The following is a 25,301-nucleotide window of genomic DNA, read 5'->3' as shown; positions in this document are numbered from 1 at the left end:
ACCCAGGTTCTCCTTTTTTTTTACTTCAGTCCTATTGTCCACTAAATGCTTACTTACTTACTTACTAGCCAACGCAAACCCTTGGCATGTTAGCCATTTGGTGGCGCGCTGACCAGTATAGACGAACCGTTTCTCGTAGGCGATCTGCATCCTCCTCGGGTGGGTCTGTTTTCAGGGCTGGGCACTCTGGAAGGTGAGCAGCATCCATCTGGGGCTGATCACATAATGGACAGTTGTCATTTTCGCGGACGCCGATGCGATGTAGATGGGAGGCCAGGTAGTCATACCCCGTAGTTGTTCTGAACACGGCTACACTAATGGGTCTCGGCAAGTTGCGAGGGATTGGTGACTCTATTAGGTGGGCCCAAGATTTTCCAGCACCGGCTTGTATTTGCTGCTCTTTTATCTTCGCTTTGATTCCTCTTCTAATGGTGGACTTTGCTGATGTGTACGATTGGAAGCTAGGGGGCTGTGAAAGAGTAGTGCCTTCTTTTGCAAGTTCATCCGCCGCTTCATTTCCTTCAACACCGACATGACTAGAGATCCATTGTAGAATAATCAGCCACCCTTTATCCATCAAGTTCGATAGTTGGACGCGGCAAGATATTGTTTTGGCACACTTTTTGGGGGTGTTGGAAATTCTCAAGATTTTTTGCAGCTTCGTGTATAGCAGCAATTTCGCCGTCGTAGTTGGTGAGAGGGGCACCCACAGCTATAGAGCCTTTGAAGAACGTTGAGACATATTCTGCTCCTGTTCTTCCCGAGTCCGGCATCGAGGATCCATCGCAGTAGATGTGGAGCCACTCATGTGCTGGGTACTTGGTGTGTATCGTCTCTAGGGCGGCTTTCCTTAGGGCAATGTCTGACGATAAGTGCTTCGGGTCGTTATGGTTTTCAAGCAGTACTTCTGTGTTTGGTAGACAGCGGGCCAGTGTGGTTTGCGCTGGGAATGGGGCGGCTTCCGACAGGACAATGTGGTATTTTTCCATGATTTGGTTTGCTACTGTAAGCGGAGTGGTTTGTGTTTTAAGACGTGAGGCTGCTTGTCTATATTCGTGCCCCACTGCCCCACTAAATGCAATGTGCCCAAAATTTACCAAAATCTATTTCGAGACATTTTACTGGAAATGTACAGGTCCCGTACTTCGTCATTTGAAGACCAATAATCTTTTATAGATGGCAATTTCTTTATCCCCATTAGTATATGGCCTAGAAACACTTGTTAATTTATTTTTAGTTATTGGAGAAAAATTGGTTACCCCACCTAATTTTTTTGTAGCATATAAATTAGTTTGGAAAACAATTTCATCCAATAAATCTTCCGAAAAAAAAACATAAAAATATTTGATATGGCATAACAGCATCATCTGGTATGCTTACCGGTCCTGAAAAATTAGTAAATTCAACAAGTGGTTGAATTTGAATATTCTTACTCCAGGAGGCACTGTTGTAGTTTGTCGATGGTTCGTCGTCACTGCTGTCGTGGAAGTACCTCTGATGGTTTGACGACGTACCGGGATTATTGTCAGAATTTTTGTGGTCGTTGGCTACAGGATTTATAAGTGTATTTTATATATTGACATGTTCAGAATGCTCTGTAAGCTCATTCTCATAATCCGAGTTGTCGTCATCTGCATCTGAGATGACAGACACTTGATTAGATGGAATTGGTTCATAAAATACACTGAATTGTTCATCTGTCATTTTTTCTAATTCCAAATAACTATCTCTTCTTACCTAAAATAAAATACACAGTTCAGCCGAAACTACCTGTATAAATCCATCTGGACAGAAATTTTTAAAACCAAATTATCTCTACTCATGCACAGTACACTCTGTATAATAATATCTATAATATAAATAACTTACCAGCCATTATTTATAAATATTTATTGTTTATCAATCACGCAAACAATAACTTAATTTATACATAAACTTCTCTGTGACTGTTTGTTGATCGACGGGGTGTAACGGAAAAATCCGCGAAAATAGACCCTTGTTAAATTTTGTGTATAATGAGCATGGTTACAGGCTACACAATATACACGTAGATTCACCGTGGAACCGTTGGGACGTTCAGTAAAAATTTGTTTATCGATAGTTTCACAGCGATACCACTGGGATGAAAAGGGTTAAGTGCCATCTCCCCATCGGAGGTTGGATATCATCATTACTATCTTTAATCTATCTACCGCTGCTCTGAAGAGTTCTATTGAACTGCCTCTAAACCAGTCCCATAAATGTGTCCACCATATCACTCTCCTTTTTCCTATACTCCGTCTCTTATCTTTCCATGTATTATCAATATAAGAAATCAAATGAGATCGCACATTTTTGCTCGTATAAGCTTTGAAGCCTTTCAAATTTTGCATTAATTTCCACATGATCCCATTTAAAATAGTTTTACAAAATGGTGCCCGTACCCCAATTTAATAGTTGTCACTGAAATATCATAAAAACTGAACTTAGGTCTCTTAGTTTGATTATGTAGAAATTGATTAATTAAGTTTTATAGTTCAGAAAATACCTTAAGGAGGGGGAGACTAGATGCGCACTATATAGATAGTTTAAATGCACAATACACCTACGACTATGGCTATAAGAAGTTGTTAAAAAACAATTCATTGTAAGATTTTTAGCACGAGCAATTATTACAAGTACTGACCAATACAATAGAAATTAAAACTGAGGTTTTGTCGGTGAGTGTATATGATTTTAGCGTATACGTTTTAAGAGCTTGTGATTATATGGCTTCACTAATATGTTATTTCGATAGGATTATCAGGAACATCATTTCACAAACTCGAATTCTACGGCCGATATACAGATTGAGAATCAAACTAGGACTAATAATCGCGATCAGCCTTTCATTTTTTTGTAAGTGAATACAAAGTTGTTTTTTTTTCTTTTTCTGAGAGATGTGAGGTTGGTTTTCTAACAATCTTATAAATACAGCATCTTACCCTGCATGGTATGTTTTGTTTTTCTGTTATTATTTTCCATTTCAAATAATAATAATAACAATAACTTACCAACAACAAACGTAAATGTTTTTGCTGTGTTAACTGTCTCTACTTTCTTTTATTGTCTTCTTTTAGCTAACCTAATAGAACGTAGAAAGTAGTGAAGACTTTATACATGATTTCGTTTTAAATATAGTGTAGGAACCTATCAGCAAAAAAGTGTTTGTCAATATTAACAGTCATATTTAATCAAACTATTCAAATTTTGAGCTAAGCACTTAACGATAAGTTTTTAAGTTTTTAAGTAATATATCGGTCACTAATATATAATAAAAATTAATATATTTCAGCTTATTGGGGTTCATCAGTTATTTAGTGTTAGGTTGACTTCAACCTACGGTCCCCAAAAATGTCAGTAGTGTGTACAGAGCACAAACTTTTATACAGAAAGGATAGGGTAGCCTTCCAGGTATATAAAATGATTTAGAGAAATTTTTTTCTGGAATATTTCGTATCAGAAATTTTTAATACATTTATAAATTAAGTAAATAATTAAAAAAGTCTATTTGAGATTATGTAACAGGTTTCAAGATTTATTTCTCACTAGAAATAAATCAGGGCATATCTGGAAGTTTCTGCTACGTGATTTCGAATAGATCGTTCCGAAACAAACAAAAGAGATTTTTTCCTTGTGTTTTGCTACGGAAAAGGTTCCATCCTTGCATATGCAAGATGAAATACAATAAAACATAGTCAAAAATAAATAAATAGTAATGTTCACGATAAAATATAACAAGTATCGTAATAAAATTACCTTGGTCAAATAAGAAAACTGTATAAAGACATACTAATCAATAAGGTAAATATATAGGATAGAGGAAATCTGCACATCAGTGAAAGTTTGCTGAACACGTGCAACGGGGACTAATTAAATAAGTATTAACAAAGGAAGAGATGAAAGATTAATGCCCAACAAAGAGTGGAAAGTAGTAAGAGAGACTATGTGCAAATGGAACGATACACGTTAGAATAAATAAATAGACAGGAAGAAAAAGAAGAACACAAACCCTGCTAACTAAAGGAAGAGAACAAAGTAATACTGTTCTGTATTACTGTTGTGTTAATTCTCTCTTATAATTTTTGTGGTTAGAAAACTATTGTTCCAACAATAATTTTCTATCACAGAGACAATTCAGAGTGATATCAAAAATTACAACACTGATAGAATACCGAAAAAAGGTACGTAGAGATAAAAAAAAACAAAACCTAACAAATAAATAGTAAAAAAAATAAGAAAAGATCCGAAAGCCTATAAAACGAAACAGATATTTAACTTTCAGAAGATTTCAAAACAAAAATTTCGGAAACAATATTCTTAGTCATTACAACAAAAGTAGAATGAAAAGTATCGGTAGAAAATCTAGTAACTTCGGAAACGCTGAAAATTTGAGGTAACATTCTACAAGGCAAAATACCCGAAACGTGAAAGAATGCAGAGATCATACTTTTGCACAAAAATAGCAATAAGATGAATATTGAAAATTAGTTATCCAGGAGACCCTGGTTCCACATGTATAAATTACTAACACAAATAGTAATCAGTCGTTTGATGGTTTAGAAAAAAGAAAGGTTTTGGCACGGTGGATCATCTGCGAACCTTTAGAACGATAATCGAGAAATCCAGGAAAGACATCATTCAATTACACATGACTCTCACGAACTTACAAAAGGCTTTTATTAAAATCGAATTCTAGGCATTTCTGTCAGCTATAGACGGTGACAAGATACTCCCCTCTTATTGGTGATATTTACAGAAATACTACTATTCGAAACGGGAGTGAAAAGGTGATCCTTTTTACGTTAGCCATAGAATATTTTCAAACAATTAGAATGGAGAGTTTTCTTAAACATTTTAAATTGACAGATGACGTGGTTTTGATAAGCGCAAACATCGTAGAGCTGGAGTTCCTGATATGCGAGCTAAATAAAGCATCACAACAAATAGACCTACACATGAGTCCAAACACAATCAAAATATTAAGCAATAATCCGAATAACATCATTGACAACACAAGAATATGAAATGACATATATATCACATACCTCAAGGAAAACCAAAGTGCCAAACTTATCGAACCATGGAACGACAGATGCTTGGTATCTCACTTATAGATCGACAAATAAACGAAGCAATCCGGAACAAAACAAAAGTAAGGTACACCGCGAAGCAGGAAGCTAAATTAAAGTAGAAATCGGCTGGACACAACGAATGTCTCGAAGATGGAAAATGGAACAAAGAAATTGGAAACTGGCTACCGTAAGAAAGCGAAGAGACCAAGAGGAAGAACTCAAATGCGCTGGAGCGACGATATCAAAAGAGTAGTGGGACAATGTGAAACTCATCATCCACAACAGAGATGAATGGCGAGAAAGGGGAGAGGCCTGTATTCGACAATTCAAATAGAAAAAAAAAAGGTTTAAAACAATATTACCGATAACCAAATATGACTAGAAACCAAGTCTCTGACAAAAAAGTCGTCAGAGAGTCTAATAGTAACTGAGGGACCAATGGAAAGATCAATGTTAAAAATATCCTTAACAGACAGAATAAAAAGCTCAGACATTAGAGACACAGCTAGAGGTCACTAAAGGTAATCGAAAGAATTGTTAGTCTTAAGTGAAAATAGACCGGCCGGCTAACAAGGTAGAACTGGTCGGGAAGAATCAAGGTGATGAAATGGAGATTGCATATAACAAAGACAAATGTAAAAAGAACACGGCTAAGATGGGTTAATGATATTCGAAAAATAGTTGGGATAAAGTGGATGAAAGTAGAGGTAATGGATTTTAACAAGAGCTATGAGTCATGCCGATGCAGTGCACAAGTTTACCCGTTATTTACAAGTCATGGCTCTTGTCAAATTCCATTACCTTTAGCAGAATATAAAAGAAAAGCATGGAAAGTGTGGAAGCGACCTACATCCAACGAAGGCTATTTCTCGAAGATCTTTGAGGAAAAACTCGAACATCGAAGTAAAAAACTTCTGTTGTAAGTTGTATATTTGTTTAAAAATTTAAATTAAAAAATCCAAATGGACTATAATAGTGTTTAGAACGTTTTAGGACTAATTAGTCAATTTTCAGTTAACTTTTGGAGTACTTGCGTAACTAACCGCAAAACCAAACAGTGGTTGGGTTTACATTGAAGAAAGCATACTTAAAAGTATTCAATTATACGGCAATATGCCAATGTAATTGGATCACTAACCGGGAACCAGAAGTCCCTACTTGAAGTAAAATTTCTACATCTGAATTTTCGTTGCCGTATAATTTAATATTTTTAAGTATGTTTTCTTAAATGTAAAACCAACCACTGTTTGGTTTTGCGATTAGTTACGCAAATACTCCAAAAAGTTCACTGAAGATTGACAGATTAGTCCGAAAACGCTCTGAACTTCATTATAATCCATTTGGATTTTATAATTTAATTTTTTAATGAATAGCCAACTCCAATTATCCCATTTTAATCTTTGAGGAATTTCCAGGTGATTATGCTTCCATTACTATTCACTATAAACCTTTTACTTCGTATTCATGTCAAAATTAATTACCCTTAAGTTACATTTGTAATTGAATGGGCCTCTTTTGAGCGAAATATTTAAAGGTTAAAATATATTGAGAACTCAACTCAAAAGCCACTTTTTTCTACAGTGTTCTAATTAAATGCAAATATATTGATTGTTAGATATAGTGAATCTGTTGAATCTTAACAATGAGCCCATATAAGTATAACTGAAATATAAGGAAGTGCTTCCTCTAATAACATTGTTAGTAATTTTATTAATGTGTTCTTTTGTTGTGTCCGATATAGTACTCTGAATTATTCCTTGTGAATACATTATTATAAAATAACTGATAAATAAAAACGCAGAAAAAAAAATTTCCCCGGTTTTATATTTTGAAGTGAAGCCGCCGAGTTGTTTATTAAATTTTATATTTTTATTTCACTCTGCCCCAAAGAAAGATGTACACATCTATCTTCATTTCTTAGTATATATTGGTTATTATTATAATATATAATTATAATAATAGTTGAGAGTATTGAGCTATTTATGAAAGTTTATTTTACAAATAGTATATGCATATATAATTACAAATCCACTAGCAATATTTACAAGGAATTATATAGAGTGTATAATAAAATAAACTATGTTGTCTAAGAAAATAGGGATTTCTCAGGGCAATAGCCAGGTATTTGATGAGTTTTTCCGTTAATATATACCCAAAATAAGAGAAACTATACATTCTCAGCAGAAATTTCGGCTTTGTTGCGAAAAATGCAATTTTTTCGAATTTTCTCTCATTAAAAAACATCTATTTATACTTAAATATAAACATTTTATCTGTTAAGAGATAGAAAAATCTTCAAAATGGCGTATTCTAAATTTTTTTTTGATTAATTTTTTGCTCCAAAAACAGCAAAATAAAGCAAAATTGTTAATTATTATAACTTTTGTAAAAATTACCTTACACGTTTGTGATTGCTCTTTAAGAGGGATCTTATAGTGCTTAACAAGCTCTCAAAATTTCAGCTCGAACCATCAATTAGAAGTCTAGGAGCCGGGGGGTTGAGTATGCGCTTTTATATCCCCCTCGGTACCTTGACTTTTTTTGGTGCTTAGATTCGATTTTTCGAGGGTCTCAGCCTTCAGATAATTTATTATTAATAATTGAATTGTTTGAATAATTGTCTATCCTAAACTATTAAGAGATATTTAATTTTACCAAAGTGAAAATTGTTTCTTTTGAAAAAATGAACAAAATGGCGTTCGGTAAACTTTGATCCGATTGTTAGAACCGAATTATAACAAATTTCGTGAGAAAGAATTGCAACATACGACATTCGATGGAGCTTTTCCAAGTCTAGCTTAACATTCATACATATGCGATTAACTTTCAAAATACCAAATAAATTTCAAAAAAAGGTACATAATTGTTTCAGCTTTAAAAAAACTTCGCAAAACAACTTTATCTTTATTATTAAACAAGTTAACAAACATTAAAAATTTCACTAAAAAGTTATTAATTAGGTAATTAGTTCAAAAGAGATTTAAACAAAATTAAGTTATAAACTGTGAAAATATGGCTAATGGAGGTTATAGATGAACTCAAAACTAACATTTCATGCTTTGCTACCTAAATGTTTCTATGTTAATTTTTGTCCAAGATATGCAACTTTTAATAACGCGCTCTGACGCGCGCGGTCAGCTCGCAGCGAATGCGGGCGCGCGTTAACCTCGCGCTTAAATCAATTTTCAATATTTCAGCAAAAAATTAACAAAGAAACATTTACCAAAGCTTAAAATGTTCGTTTGGAATTTTTGTATAACTTCCATTAACCAAACTGCCAACGTTTGTAGCTCAATGTTGTTTAAAACTCTTATAAATAAACAAATTATTTCTTAACTTTTTAACGAAAATTTTAACTATAAACTGCTATAACTTTTCTTATTTATAATGATGAAGTAATATCTGCATCTAAAGTAATGGCTTTTATTCGCTGCGAGCGACCGTGCGTCTTAGAGCGCATAATTAAAAGTTCCATATCTTGGTCACAAATTAACATGAAACATTTACCAAAGATTAAAATGTTCATTCTGAGTTGTTCTATAACTTCTATTAGCGATAAGTTTATAGCTTAATTTTGTTTAAATTTCTTAATCTTGTAATTTTGCAAAGTTTTTTTTAAAGCTGAAACAATTACCTTTAAAGTGAGGGGGTTTTGTTATAACTCCGGTTCTAACAATCAGATCAAAGTTTACCAGACGCCATTTTGTTCATTTTTTCAAAAGGAACAATTCTCATTTTGGTCAAATTAAATATTTCTAATAGTTTAGGAGATACAATCATTTAAACAATTAAATTGTTAATAACAAATTATCTGACAGGTTTTCAGCCTCAAAAAATCGAATATACGCACTAAAAAATATATAAAAAAGACCTCAAGGTACCTAGGGGACACTCAACCTTCCCCTTGGATCCTAGACTATAGTTTAAATGTTATACAGATTGTTTATACCATAAGTCATTTATTTGTAATAACACAACATAAAATAATGAAGATATAGTAATTCTACGGGACTATATGAAAAATAAAGAGGTACTTTTAACATGCTGCAAAAAAAGTTAAAAAAAAAACCATTTTTATAACCAAAAATCGTTTTTTAAAGTTACTGTTATTTTTACCTTATAAACAATTAGAATAACTTTAAACTATTACTTGTAGACGAAATATTTTTTCATATTGATTTCCGAAGGGAAAATCGAAACTCACAATAAACTTATTTTAAAGTAAAATTGTTTGTTATACCCAATAAAAATAGTAAATAGTATTTTTTCATATTTTAAAAGCTGAAAAACACGAATGTAAACAAAACAGGTATTCTGTGACGATTAGGTAAAAATCAGGGATTTTTTAATTCGCAGCATTTTGTTTATAATAATTAAGACACGTAATTAGTCTCATTTTAAATATAAAGACTGTTCTGCAGAAAATGTGTAAATTTTCTTACTATAGTTGTTATATTAATAGAAAAACTCGTCAAACTCTTGGAAAGTCCTGAACACGGTTAAATTTTACTTAATGATTTTGTTGAGTAATGAAAGTTAGCCAAGCATGAAAAATTGTTTGATGACTAATTTAATAGGTACTTACACTAATATAATCGATATTGGCATAACATAACAAAAACATTTACCACGAGATAATATTTTTTTCTGATTTATTTTTACTTATTAATGCCACCGTTGCAGAATGTTTTGAATTTTTGTTAATATTTATGTAGTTAAACAAAAATAAATCAGTCTTACAAATAACATAGTTCTTATAATTGGCAAAGAGTTGTTTTACCGTAATATTTTCGAAATTTCAAAATATTCCCCATGTATAAAGTCAATTAGGGTTGGTGATGACATTATCTAACAATTTTCTCTTACTACTAACGCAATCAGTTTACAGCTGCTTATTGGATTTTTTTATTTTTGTTATAAATGACGCTCGTCAGCCTGGTACCACATTGCCCTTTTTTATGCAAATATTAATATTGTAATGATTTATACATACACCCAGTATTTTTCGTGTTGTTTTTGTCTAATATTTGTCGGTGGAGGGACCCAATATGTGTATGAAATGTATACTGTATGCATACTTTTTTAGTTACGTGAATATTTAATATATTATTAACTAGTTGTTTACATGATGAAATTTTAAGTACGGGTTTTTTTTAAATAGGCGATAGAAAAAACAAATATAGATTCAGTTTTATGACTACTATGTAAATCTGCTAGATTTTCTTAGGTAAATATATTTTGACCATGGAACCGGTTTTAACGTATTTTATATTTTTTTTAATTATAATTATAGAAATGTGATATTCTACAGGTAGGCGATGGTCTGACATTCTCTGTACATGTCTGTACCAAATGCAGTTTACTGATACAGTTTTTGCTGGATTTCTTCTATGATGGTGTTTGTTCTGTCCATAATTTGTCTTATTTCATTTGTTATGTGCATCATTCTGCATATACCTGCTGATCTGTGCCAAAAATACATTTCTAGAACAAGCAGTTCTCCATTCTCTTAGTGAGTGCCCAGAATACACATCCATAAAGTACAACTCTTTTAAAAATACTGTTATACGAGTATATACTCAGGTGAAAAAAAAAACGCAACGGAGAAAATTTTGGTCAAATCCAAAGTATTTCAGTTTTTTTAATTTTAGCCCTATTTTGATGATTTTTTTAGCGCACTGTGTAAAAATTTATAAATTTTAATTTAGTGTAGCGAGTTTTTTAATAAAATTTTGTATTTGACTTATACGGGGTTAATCGAAAGGTGGGTTTTTATCCTAACTTTGAAACATTCTGTGGAATAATTCGTCAGCGGATTTTCGTAAAACCTTGTTTTTCGGTGGCAACCATGTCTTCTAAATATTATGTTTTTTGTTTCATGTGAAAATATGGATTGGTTCATTTTTAGGAGTGGAATGACTTTGCCACCCACAATATATGACTTTTCCTATTATTACCATTATCTTTTGTATTAATTTGTAATACGACGATGGGGGCTTTGGTGACTGATTCGAAAGAATGTCATATCGACATCCCAGAAGCACTGTATTTAAATAATAATTAAAAGCAAAGACATGATCTTGGTTTTAATGAACAATGATAACAATAATAAAAAATTAAAAAAAAATAACTTAAATGTTCCTTAACCTAAGTAAGCAAATAACAAAGAAAAACTACTAAAAAATAACTTAATATTTTGTGTTGCCTCCCCCAGCTTCTATAACTGCCTGTACACGTCGGCTCATGCTGTCTGAGGCTGCGAATATCATCGTGCTGGATGTTTTGCCATTCCTCTTCTAGAGCCAAACGAAGTTCCTTAATTGACGCTGGTGAGATTTCGCGATCTCTACCAAGCATGTCCCAAACGTTCTATTGGGTTCAGATCTAGCGATCACGCTGGCCAGTTCATTTTAATAATACCAACTTCCTCTAAATATTGCGTGACACGATATATATTGAGAAAATGGTACTACGTGATTCGCTAAAATTTCCTCAATATACCGGTGTGCAGTCAACGAACCCTCAATAAATACCAATTCAGTGTGCTCCTCTCGGGATATTCATGTCCCTGCCCAAACCCCCTACATAGCTCGTTCTCTCCCATCTGATTAGTGAAGACAGTATCTCGACTCATCCGTAAAAAGAACATTACTCCATTGTCCTAAATTCCAATTTAAATGTTCACTGGAAAATTGTAGTCTAGCCACTCTGTGCCGTAATCTTCGACGAACTGTAAATACAATAAAATTACATTATTGCCTCGAACATCTTGAATCTGATTTCTTGTTTTCACTGCTGTTAAATGACGATCCCGCAAAGCGTTGACTCATATAAATCATCTAAAGCGGTAGTTTTGCACTTCCTGTCACTTCCCGCTTTACGCTTGTTTGTTCCAGTTCGTATAAAACATTTCACTACCCTTTGGATTTTAGAGCGTGTGTAGTACTCTAGCCACATATTCATAATTTCGTCCATCTTTAACCAGAGCAACGGCTTTCGCACAATCTTCAACACTAAGAACCATGACCAAGCTTAGGTAAACAAAATGTAAGTGTCAATAGGACATAATGATAACAGTCACCAAAGCCACCTCGTATTACAAAATAACTCCAAAATAATCATAATTAAAAATGTCCTAAATTGTGGATGGCATATTCATTTGGCTCTAAAAATTGAACCAAGGCCTATTTTGACATGAAACTAAAAACACAATGCTTAGGACACATGGTTGCAACCGAAAAATAAGGTTTTACGAAAATTCGTCAACGGAATTATTCCACAGGATGTTTCAAAGTTAGGATAATAAAACCACGTTTTAATTAACCCAGTACAATAAGTCGAATATAAAATTGTATCAAAAAACTGACTATACCAAATTAAAATTTATAAGTTTATACACAATGTGCTAAAAAATCATCAAAATAGGGCTAAAAATAAAAAAATTGAAATACTTTGAATTTGACCAAAATTTTCTCCCTTGCGTTTTTTTAGTATCTGAATCTAGCTGTATCCTTTTCTGTTTAGAGATACTTTTTGACCAGAGTAGTGTGTTCAGTGTGCCAGATTATTTTACATCTTACATTTTACATTTTAATTCTACTATTTATATAAAATGTTCCTTGTGTCTTTCATAAAACTTTTCTGAATCAACAGTTATTATATATTCAGTAACAATTTCCAAAAGCTTTATTCTAAAAATATTTGGCGTTTTCTCTTTAAAACCTTAATAGATCCCAAAAACATTTTGAGCTTGTATTCAAGATTCCAAGAATATTTTAATTTTTTTTTGTTACCTAAATGGGAAATTTTGCCGTAGGCTTAAAATTTGCGTATTTGTCACTGCCCCTTAAAAATGATAATATAATACATTGATACTAACATTCAGTAACTTCATCATTTTCTTTTCGTCTAAATTTGGTTTAAAAGTTTGTCATTATATTAAAAATAATCGGATATAAATTTAAATTAAAGATTTTAATAGCAGGTTTACATAATTAGTCTACCGTGTACTAGTTTTTACAAAAAACTTAAAAAAAACCAAAGTTTTCGGAACTTGAATCTACGTGTTTGTAATTAGAACTTAACCACGATTTACTATTAAAAATAATTATTTAGTACACCACAATTGTATATTTCATTTTGACATCAGTGTCCACTATAGCAGTTCGTGATTTGGTACATGGTTTGATCAAAAATATTCTACACAAATGTTATTAGAGAGCAACCTAGAGATATTCAAACAAGTTATAATAATATTGCAACAATTTTAAATGTTTTATTAAGTAGACACCTGTTGAAATTAATTTTGATCTTAATAACTTTATTATTTGTGTCGCAATTTTGACAACACTTTGGACAAGTGGAAGGAAAATCATACCAGACTAGCTCACACCATTTACATTTCCAACTAATGCAGGATTTATACACATTTTATGAGAAAAAACAAAACTTGGTCAAGGGACAACATGATCGACTAACACATCGGCTTCAATAATGTATATTTGCTCTCTCAGTGGTTCATCATGTACAAAAACTAGCTCAGTACGACCTCCGATTGATATTCCGAACCATACTGTTAGCTAGCTTCTCCCGTAACAGAGCGGAGCTTCAAGTACACTCCATAAATCCTTTCGCTTCTAAATATGCTTTCTACCACTCGGAATATGTACGCACAAGCGTGATTCATCCGTAAACATAACGGTTTGCCACCTGCATCATTCCAGTTAAGATGTTGACTATAAAATGCTAATTTTGTCATCGGTGAAGTTTAAGCAACGTTGCACCATTGCCTGATCTGCAAGCTTAATCGCCCTTCCACGTGTGGTTTCCTTTCAGCCCAGGCTTTTTAACAAAGTCTATTATGACCTTTGGTGATACTTCTATGTAGAGCTCTAGTTGATAATGCTCAAATTTATTGAGCCTTATTCTATTCAACTCTGGGCAGTCGCACAGAAAGTGGTACGCCATCTTATCTTCAGCCTAAAAAAATCTGCAATATGCATTTTCTGTCAGTTCTACTCATTGATTATTCCTATTCATATCTAGTAGATCTTTGGATCTCCTCTTTGAAGATTCATGTATAAAAGTCTTCGAACGTTGAAGACCTATTTGTTCGTACCAGTGGTTACGTTTCATTTGTTCACCCAGTCCGATATCGTTCTTTTGGCTGTGCTTCTTGCTATTAAAGACAGTTCCGATTTAATGCCGATTCGCTATCCGATATAATTTTTATAGATCTGTCCCTGCAGTTCCTCTTTACTAGTTCCTGTAGGCAGATCTCTAGCATAAATTTCTGCTTGGAAAATAGTGGAGTGATTACCTAGGCTTTTCCTCCATACACTCCAGCTCGAATTCTTTCATCGGTTTTTGAAATCCACAATCGATTTCTTGAGGCAGTCTCACATTGTTGCTGGATTTTCCGTATAGTAAAAAAACTAACATTTAATCTTCACGTGGCATATTGATATTTTCCCAACTCTTGTAAAAGAGCTAAGGTTGTAGTTCTTACACTTTTCATTTTTAAAACCATTTTGAGAATTAATCAAATGTACTCAAACTGACCTTGTCACAATAGGACAGCTGTCAAATCATAAATGAATTGAAGCAATCTTTAGATGACGACATTGAAGAACACGTAGTGCTTTATTCAATAACGTAACTGTAAGCGAATCAACATATCAATTAAAAGGAAAAAATTATAGGGAATGAACCAAGCTTGCTTCCTAGCTAGTATGTAAACATTGAGTGACATACATCCGCTAAAATCTAGACGATAGAGTGTTTTAAACCTTGACAATAACAACATCATTTTGTTTCCCGTTGTGTAATATTATTACCTTGTTCTGTGGGTTCAGAGAACCTAACTTTATTTGACTACAAAACTCACTTATAAATATTACAATAAAATTATTTTCGATTACAAAACAATTCACGCTGATACGTATTATCGCCAGTAGTAATTATCTAATGCCCACCTCCGCTGGCTTATATAATAAGAGCGAAATGTTCTCGAAATGAAACAGCTTACCGGACGACGGTGGCGTTCGAATCCACGCGAACATCCGAAACTCTAGAAGAGAGTATTCTCGACTTCGCTAAAGCACAGCGTAGAAATAAGGATTATGTGACACAGCATGTAAAAGTGATACTTTATTCTAAATCTGAATGATGTAAATTAATCTGATATGGCATTCCTTATATTTGTCTAACATCTAAATTGGGATCATAAATAACAACGGTATTTAAGATCAAAATTTTTTAATTTTAATGCGGTCGTTTTTGAGTTTAGATTCGCCATCGGTCAACAGCGGTTAATGGTCACTCGTTGACTCATAAGAAACCAAACGAATGGAAACTGTTCAGTTTGTAGTGAAGTTTTCAAAACTACCAGCCGAAAAATCAAAATCTGACAGGGAATCTAGTGCAATTTAAATAAACCAGTATGCTACTAAGATATTGACGATTTGCAAAATGTGTGATAAACCAAACCTATTTAGATAGATAGACGGGTAACGCAGGATACCACAAAATGGTGTAGAGAATTTGAGAAGGGCCGAGACTTTTGGGTTCAGAATGAATCAAAAAGCACAGTGAACAATAGGCAGTAATTATATTTTGACTGATGAATCTTCTTTCTACGTTGATCCTTTAGAGAGAAGTAATAATTCGTTTTTTACCTATTATATGAACTGTTCGTTATAACTCAAGTGGTAGTTAATATATATAATAATAAATTATGTCGAATAATTATGTCATTATTTACGGAAAATGCTTCTATTTTTATGTCTGGAATTTTTTGATCGAACCTTGTATACACACGCATATACAATATATTCTCTTAGTTACATCAGCTTAAGTTACCGATCTTCGTTTAAAAAATGACAAGCTTATGATTAAAATAATAACCTAAACCTAAAATACATACATATAACTAACTATTTCCATGTCATTTGTAAATGGTACGCGAAACTTAAACCAATCATTTCATTTTTATCGATCGACTAATCAGTTATTAACTGCGACAAATTTAATCTCATTATGTATCAGAATTATCCATTTCAAGCTCAACAATACTGTAATGATCAAGATAATTAGAGGACAGTTGTAATCATTTCATTTTAAGCGTCTTTCATACCGAATGAATCTGAATCATTCCCAATCAACCTCTATCACTTACACCAAGATATAAGCCTATTGCTAAAAATTCCACCAGGCTCAACAACTCCAATCACATCGCTTGAATCAAGAGCTTAAAACTTCCTCATCACACGATAGATATAAAAAATATTCAATTAACATATTTAGCAGTACTGGATTCTTCTTCAAAAGTTTTGTCGAGAATTCAAATTGCAAATGTTAAAGGTACTGCAAAGAAGCTCTACCAAAATAAAAGAGAGGTAGTGTATATAATATATTTAAATTGTCTAATCACAATGATCTTGTCTAACAATAATCACAACATTGTATATGGTTATATTGGGAGGAGTTCCATATTCATGTGTAAACTGTACAATTTCATTACCTAATCAATCCGACTTAAAATCGACTAAAAATGGTACGGTTTGGACATTTTCAATAAACAAAAAGATAGAAAAAGACAAAATAACAAAAGAGGGGAAGACCTAGGACTAGATGGTTAAATGACGAGCTTAGAACGATGAACTTAATTAAGAAAATGGAGGAGAAAGTTACTGGAGAGGAAAGGAAACAAATAGCCTAGGTAGTTGCTAGAAGCAAACCAATTGGTATTAACCTTATTGCCTTTTACGAAACACCCAGTGACTCGCATAAATACTAGAACCGATAATTATGATGAGAAAAGATAGAAAATAAGAGCAGATTTCATTCCGATTGATTTTATTTGACGTAGGATTATTCTTTCGGTAAATAAAGTAAATTTTGCTATTGATGAAGACTAAAATTTGAAATTGGTAGACACTATAACGAGGAGAGAATTGATTTAGATTCATTTAGTCTAGAAGAATCCCTTATTTTATGGGATAAAAGATGCCCACATTAACGTTTATTAATATCTTATGTGATAACAATACTTACTGATATTTTCCTGATCTACACTATCGAGTTTATATCTTAACCTTGTTAGTGTATCTAAAATAGTCCCGATTTGTTTCTTTTCAATGTCATTTCTTGTTTGATTGTTTGGGCTCTGGAAGATTCCAGCTATGTCTTTAAGATATCCCATGGACAGCATCTCATTTTTTTCCTTTTAAATCAGGAATCCTTTATTTCTTTTCTGCTCGTCTAGGTTAATATGAAATTTCATTTTCGTGCATATGAAAGCCCAGTATCTTTGTTGAAATCTTATGACCTGATGGACATATAAAATCAACATATAAAATGCAGTTAGTCTAAATAGGAAGCAAATGTAAAGTGTTATGATTTTGAACACGCCTATGACGCAATAAAGAGTGGCTTATCTCTTATCTAAAATCCTGTAAAGTTTCAACATCACCTCAAAATATATCCGACTAATAAAATTAGAGGTCTGCATACAGAATTAACTTAATTACAGCTTTCATATAATCAAAGGACTAAAATAAGGCGATAGGTCGGCTCCAATACTGTTCAGTTTGGTTCTTAGAATATGTCTTAAGATAGCTCAATGTTGGACTAGAAATAAAAATGTAAACGACAAAAATACTAACAGAGCACATCAAGGGGAATAGAAAGCAAAAGGGAATAGAATAGAAGACAAAATTGAAGTAGTGAAGAAAGTCACGTGTCTAGGAGTTGAATTGCTGCTTCGAAAATTAATATTTAGAAAACCATAACCAGACCAACAGTATGGATGTATAACGTGGTGATAGCAAGCATTAAGAGAAAATTAATTTTTTAAAGAAAAAATGCCAAGATCTTTGAACCGATTACCAAAAATGGAATATCGAGATCCAGATATAACTGAGCCGAGAAGAAGGGTCCAAGGACAGTGACATGGTGTGCGGAGAGCTGTCGAGGTTGAGCGTGGGATTCCCTTTACGTTGGATAAACTGGCTGTGGCTGGGGGTTTCCTTAAGTCTGGCAGGTGTCCCGCCTGAGGCGGTTGTACGTCTGTCTCGTTTGGAGCCCACGTGGCTGCTGAAGCAATGAAATGCTCTTCTTGTCGCTCAGTCATTTCCGGATCGCTGGAAAATCTCGAGGCTCGTCCTCCTACAAATTCAAGGCAGGAAAATATCGTCATATTTACCTTCTTCCTTGCATCGGAAAGTTGTATGACAGAATGCTACGTGCACGTATCGAGGAGGTGATTGCGATAGACAGTATGGTTTTTGTCAGGGTAAAAGTCTAGTGGATGCGGTGACCGATGTGCGTCGGGCGGCACGGGACATTGGGGCTGATCACCGATGGGTTATCCTGATTCTCTTTGACGTCTGAAATGCTTTTAATACATTGCTGTGGTGTCACGTAATGAGCTCTTTGGAAGCAAGGAATTTTCCTGGGTATCTGAGAAATGTGGTCGCTGGTTATCTTTCCGAGAGGAAGATTGTGGTAGAGAATGCTGTGATGGTTGATGTATTCTGTGTTCCTTTACATGTGCCTACACGTGCAGGATTTATCTGACGCAAATGCTCACAGGCTATCGCTGCTTCCGTATCTACCTTTTCAGGTTTAGGAGGGCACAGTGCGATCAGTGCCGTTACTGTGGTCTTTCGGATACTGTGACACATACGGTGTTGGAGTGTGAGCGTTGGGCGGATGAGAGAGGAAGTTTGAAAGAGGGTGTAACTGCAGAATGTTTGATTCCGTGAGAGAAATGGTGGAGACAATGATGAGGCATCAGTGGTGGTGGACACGGATCCACAAATTTATTAGGGAGCTGCTCTCTTCAAAAGAACGAGAGGAGAGGGAACTCACAACAGAATGTTGAAACGAGCGAGTAGCACCTCGGTAGGGTTCGAACTGTCGCAGGCCGAAATAGGAGTGAATGAGAGACAGACGTCGCAAGAGAGATGGCAGTCTCGCTAAGACAGGGGGTTGAAAGTCTTTGTTGGTTCGTGTGGGTGTGGTTTTCCCGATAAATGTGTGGGAGAAAGAATGGTAAGCGGGTGATAGCAGGACATCAGGAGATATGTATTGTCCATCAGCCCTGGGTGAGTCACAGGTGTCTGAATGCAGATTTTCCTTCTTCCTTCTGTTCAAAGGAAAATCTGTCTCAGAGTTCGCTAGAACTCGGAACAGAGACTTCGATGGGCTGGTCGTTTAGTTTTAGTGAGGCTGTATGACGACAGATTACCAAGCTCTATGGTGCAGAAGACCAAAATGAAGGATATGAAAAAGATGAGAGAATGAAGTAGCAACGGAGCGCAAAATTTGAAGCATTTGGAACCAAGCGATATGGAACTGTCCATTTTGAAGGCAAAAATTACAGGAAACCAAAGCTCAATTTGTACTGTAGGGCCATTGGAGTCATTGAATATCGTTCATGGGAGGACAACATGGTGATACATACAACTAATTTTTGGATTATCATAAAAAAGTCTTATTCATTACCCTTTTTTATCACATTTCTGTTATTGTAAAGAAAACTTAGAAATGGTTTTACTTCACTTTTTTATATATATATTTTTAACAAATCCTAATTAATATTTCAAATATTTATATTCTTCGTCGAAATATTTTTACTGTGATTTATGAGGTCCAAGAAATTATAGGTGCTAAATAGTTACAAAAACAGGTATTTCTATGACACGTAAATAAGTGGTATTGTTATCTAATGAGTCAATTTGTACAATTTTTTATTATTTTAACATTTCTTATTTAAATTGATAAAATACATTCTTATACACTGCAAAAAATTATCGATGCCGTTACCAAATACTTAATGACCCTTCTAATAATTGTTTTCATAGATTTTATAGTTTTTGTCAAACCGTCCAATAATTGTGTGCAAAGTGGTAAATTGGCAATAAGACTACTTAACTGGAAATGGCTTCTGACGCTGTACAATGGTTCGAATGTATCGAATTTGTTCCAGCCTACTAATCGGCCAATTATAGAGCTTCTGATTTTTGTCTAACGCTTCGTAACAACGTAAAATAAGAGGGTATTTCTGTTTTTATTTTTAGTTAAACCAAATAATAATTTATTTTTAACACAATTAACATATTCATTTTTATACAGTGTAGGCTGTAGGCCCGCAGCGCTGTTTCTAACTTGAACATTTTTAAAAGAATTTGCTATGTATACCACCTCTATTTCTTAGCATGTCTTCAATGGTGTTCTTATAATGTTTCACATATTTTGTCTTTCTACGTTTGGGAATTTAACGTTTCCCATTATTTCCCAAGTTTTTTTTTGTCATAAGAAAAAATAATATATTTGTCAATCATGCCTGATCTGCCTATCTTCCATCGGACTATTCCCTCTTTGTCTCTAGCTTATCTTTCAGAAACTGGCTACTCGACAACCTTTTGTATTCAGATTTTTCCACGTTGAACGCTTCGTATCAAAAGGTAACAAAAAAAATTGGTATTCGACAAAATGATAAGATCCTTCTCCTTTTTTAAGATCTTCCATTTCGGTGGTCCATTGTCTTTTATTTTTATTTGACATTTGTTTTGAATGTTTAATCAATTATGTACGTCTTTCTTCTTTTCTTATTTGTTCGTCTTTTTAATAAGGAATTTATGGGAAAAAGGGTTCTTCTTCTCCTAGTGCCGACACCACTAATGAAGGTAGGCTATAACCATTGCAAATTCGTCTCTATCTTCTGCTTTTTGTCGTCTACCAGGACCCCTTTTTCCTTCGATTTTACCCTTCATAATCAGCTGCAACAACTCAAACTTATCATTTCTAAATATGTGCCCCAAATGTGCTGTCTTTCTCCTTTGTGGTCAAAAGACAAGGGGTTACATCTTATTTATTATTTGTTTCTATTCCGCATTATTCTTAGCTCCTAATCAGCTGTTTAATCAAAATAAAACTATGTCTCAAAAACTCATATGAGACTTTAGTTCCCGGTATCACATATGGATCAGAGGCATTGAAAGAAAAGAACTACGCAAAATATTCGGAGCAGTCTGTGGAAACGAAATATGGAGGCGTAGATATAACTTTGAACTATCTACAATCATAAGTTTAGTGGAAAAGATAGTAATATAATCAATGTAGCCCAGGCCCCGGAATCGAAGATGATGAACAAGATTCAACAGCGCAACCGGTGGAAAAGTGAAGACAGTGGTAGACCAAAGGTGAGGTGGATAGACGGGATAACACAAAATGCTGAGTAGATCGGTGTTGCCAACTGCAAAATCCAAGCTAAGGACCGAACAGAATGACGCAGAAAGCTTGAGAAGGTCGAAGTCTTTTAAGGGCTATAATCATCGTGATAATGATGAATCAGCTGTTCTGTGTTTTGCGGTTTTTATTTATACATTTTCCATGCAACATTTCCATAAAGAAATTCTTATTTTCATCGTTTCTGATAATGTTAGGGCTTTTAATATCCTTTCTTGTGGATACTTTCATATAACCATTAAGATACAGCTTATTTTTTTAATTTTCTACTCTTCAATACACAGTGTGACCCATTTTTGATTGGAAACATCACTGTAAAATTTTTGAAGTTATTACTGGTTTTCAATCTAACTTTTCAAATATCGAGTAACTAAAGATGTACTTCAGGATAAATGTTAAAAGGTTTATTCAAATGTTCATGGCTTATTATGATACTTTTTCACAATCGAAAATAGAGAACGAGTGTTAGTGTAAATCAAAAAAATATTGCGCCAATTCATTCATATTGTGCTAAGAAATAGCTGTAACCAAAATGTCATTACTCCCGAAGTTAAAACAACTTAAAAACGAAGTTGTAGCTATTGGGCAGCGGATAATCCTCAATGAAAAAGAAACTATACAGGGTGATTCATTAATAATTGCAAATATTTTAACTGTAGATTCCTGAGCTCAAAATATTAAGATTTAACCCAAAAAACTATTTGTACCCAGTACTTTAAAACTATTTGACATATCATTGTCATACTTGGCGGGTAGTGAAGATTCTGTACACCCTACTAAATTATGTTAAATAAACGTTTCTTGCTACTACCAGAGGCGTACGACAGGGGAAAGTAAAAGGATAACTCTTCCCAAATTCTACGCCACTGGCGTAGAATTTGGGAATTGCTATGGAATTGCTATTTTAACGCAATTTTTCGATTCTTCTTCTTCAATAAATTCTATGTAAATAATATACTCTTCATTTGTAACGATAAAGTCATTAGTTTTCGAGATATTTGAAGTTAAAAATGAAGCAGCACAGTTATTTTGATTAATGTATTGATTATGTCGTTGTTTTTGGGTCATAGGATTGCATTTATTATGCAAATGAAATTTTAATCGCTATCAATAACAAAACAAAATGATATTTATTCAAATTTCTTGAAACGAATAGATGCATTCAACATTTAAACACAAATTTTGTTTCTAAAAAGAACTATTTTGTGATAATCTAAATAAACGAACGATTTTATTAACAGGAAAATATCACATTTAACTAAACCTTTATAGGGATTGACGATTATTTAATTCTTGTGAGTGCACCAGTCACCATATACCCCCACAAATAAAAATATAAGAGATTACATCGGGTGTTCTAGGCGGCCACGGAACTTGCTATATCTGAACTACCTCTACCAATCCAACGATATGGAAATTGCTCCATCCTGCATGAATCACGTATCTCTTCTTTGATTAAGTGGCAAATCTTCTAGATCGTCGAAAAGTGTAGTTTTTAGAAACTGTAAATAAGAATTACCATTCCAATTTGCTGGTAATTCATAAGGACCCAACAAACTATCTTCAAATATATGGCACCATACATTAATCTTAAATTCATGTTGAAAATGTGACTCTCGAAATAGATGGGAATGTTCAATATCCCAAATGTGGCTGTTTCTCCAGTTAAATCTAAGCTTTTTCGGCTTCTAAGCCTTAATTCGGTAAAAATATTTTTTTTTAATAAAATTACGATTTTGATTTTTTAAATTATCATCCACAATGTTTTTTTAATAGCGAATAAAATTTTATTTGAGTAATAAATGCAATCCTATGACCCAAAAACGCCGACATAATTAATACATTAATCAAAATGCCTAACTGTGCCGCTTCATTTTTAACTTCAAATATCTCGAAAAATAATGAATTTATCATTACAAATGAAGAATATATTATTTACATAGAAAGTATTGGAAAATCGAAAAATTGTGCTAAAATAACAATTCCGCCAATGGTGTAGAATTTGGGAGGGATCAACGACAGTACAGTACGACAAGGATATGGCAAATAGTTTTAAAGTAGATACGGGGTATCAATAGTTTTATAATTTTAAATAGAACACCCTGCAACTCAATAAGGAGCCACATTTTATTTAAGTGATTTAGATTATAACCTTAATATTCTGAACCCAGAAATCTACAGTTAAAATTTTTCCAATTAATAATGAAACACCCTGTGTATATAATCGGTTTCAACAAGTCATTCAATTGACTCTCTCTAAGTTTTCTTACGTTCATTGGCTTAGTTATTCTTTCTCTCCGGGATTTTTGAGGTCCAGCTTCTGCGGTTTGGTGGAACCCATTCCATAATATTTTTCGGGAGTCTTGTATTTTCTATCCTCTTGACATTTCCGTATCATATCGTTGCTTTCCCTCCACACCTGTCATTATTCAACTCCCATTCGTCGTCTATCTCATCATTGTGAGTTCTCTATCTGCGAAATACTCCAACTGACCTCCTAAAGATGTCGATTTCGACTGCCCCCAACCTTTTTTGTTATTCTCCAAGTTTCCGCTCCGTATAACAGATTACTTTTAATATAATATTTAATATAATTTAATATGAAATAAAATGTAAAATCCGATAATCTTAAATAGTCAACGTCTTATGTGGGGCACTGAAGCCAATTATTGGAAATTTCTTTTTTGAGCAAAACTTGAACGCTGAGAACTTTTTTTTGTGTCAGTGAGTGTGTGTGTGAGTGTGAGTTCATTGTGTCAGATCTGTCACGATCATTTTGAAACTCATAGGTAGGTCAAAGTCCGTTCATAGATTTGCCACCGAGGTCTTACAGTTTTAGACCTGTTTCACTGGACACTTCTTACTCCAAACTTTTCCAGATCTAAATTTTTATTTTTCTTCTGGTAATGTGAATCACTTTCGTGATAGTTCTCACTTTCGTGATAAAGCTTAGAATTCTGTTCAGCAGATTTATGCTTCTATAATTGGAGGGATTCTGCTTATCTCGTTTCTTCAACATAGGCATCGGTATACTTAGTCTCTTGCAATTAACTTTAACTGGTCTGGTGGCTTTATATTTTTTAACTGGCTTAGTGTTTTACTGACTTCAATTTATATTTGCATCTTAATTGGATAATCTGTATTTTCATTGTTGTTTTGCATTCAACCCCTTTAAATAAGGTGATTTTTTATTATTTTCCATATTTTCTTCTGTGTAGCATGTGTCGCTCCCCAGCTGCTTTGGTGTTACACTTTTGTAGTCGACATAAGCTGTCTGTGTTCCTAATGGTCTGAATCTTAAGTATGCTTCTAGTTTTTTTTGTGTTAATATTCGTCTAAAGTGCCCATAATTGATGTTGCTGAATATTTTATTACCTATTGGTATCTTTGCTGGTACATGGTTAGTGACGACTCATTGCATAAAAACTATACGTGATATTTTCTTGATCTATGCGGGTGTTTTGTTAATTTTTGGTTATTATCTTCATTCTAAATTTGTATAATTCTGATTTTGTTTCTAATTTATTATTTGACATTTTATTGGAAAAAAAAAGGTTGTAATCGGTTAAATTCAAATTTTACACGGGTATTTCCGATCTAATGGGGTCACACTATATATAGATTTGCTATTTATTTTTTTTTGTCATTGTCAATGTCCTATTGTAGAATATTGTAGTTCATTTGTCTAGAACTTACTCGATTAGATATAATTGTAATTAATAAAAGTGGATCTGATAACTGTATTAGATTTTTACATTGAACAGGAAGTTTCTCGATGTTTCGGTATATCATTCATTGATATAATGTAATGCTTATTTTTTATTTTAAATGGACTAATTTGCTTTGATCGTTTTTCATTTGATAACCAAAACATTTTATTAACCTCTCGACTAATTACTACCACTACTAATTTTAATTGGGTTTAATTGATAATTGCGCTCTAGCCATGTTGTT

General features: G+C 33.6%; 1 protein-coding gene across 5 annotated transcripts in view; it reads left to right on the top strand.

Moving 5' to 3' along the window:
• Vha100-1 (V-type ATPase subunit a family protein Vha100-1) overlaps positions 1–25,301 on the top strand; it is a 124,348-nt gene that overhangs the window by 24,711 nt on the left and 74,336 nt on the right. Inside the window, exon 4 of one of the 5 annotated variants that reach the window (XM_072527102.1) lies at positions 2,777–2,877. The exons of the other annotated variants lie outside the window; for them this stretch is intronic. Within the exon in view, the coding sequence (XP_072383203.1) occupies positions 2,777–2,877 (101 nt within the window). The remainder of the gene's footprint in view (positions 1–2,776; positions 2,878–25,301) is intronic. 5 annotated transcript variants of the gene reach the window in all.

This window comes from Diabrotica undecimpunctata, chromosome 3 (genome assembly GCF_040954645.1).
Source record: "Diabrotica undecimpunctata isolate CICGRU chromosome 3, icDiaUnde3, whole genome shotgun sequence".
In the NCBI taxonomy this organism is placed as follows: Eukaryota; Metazoa; Arthropoda; class Insecta; order Coleoptera; family Chrysomelidae; genus Diabrotica; species Diabrotica undecimpunctata.
The sequence above is the reverse complement of the archived record's forward strand: the minus strand, read 5'-3'. Positions and strand labels throughout refer to the sequence as shown.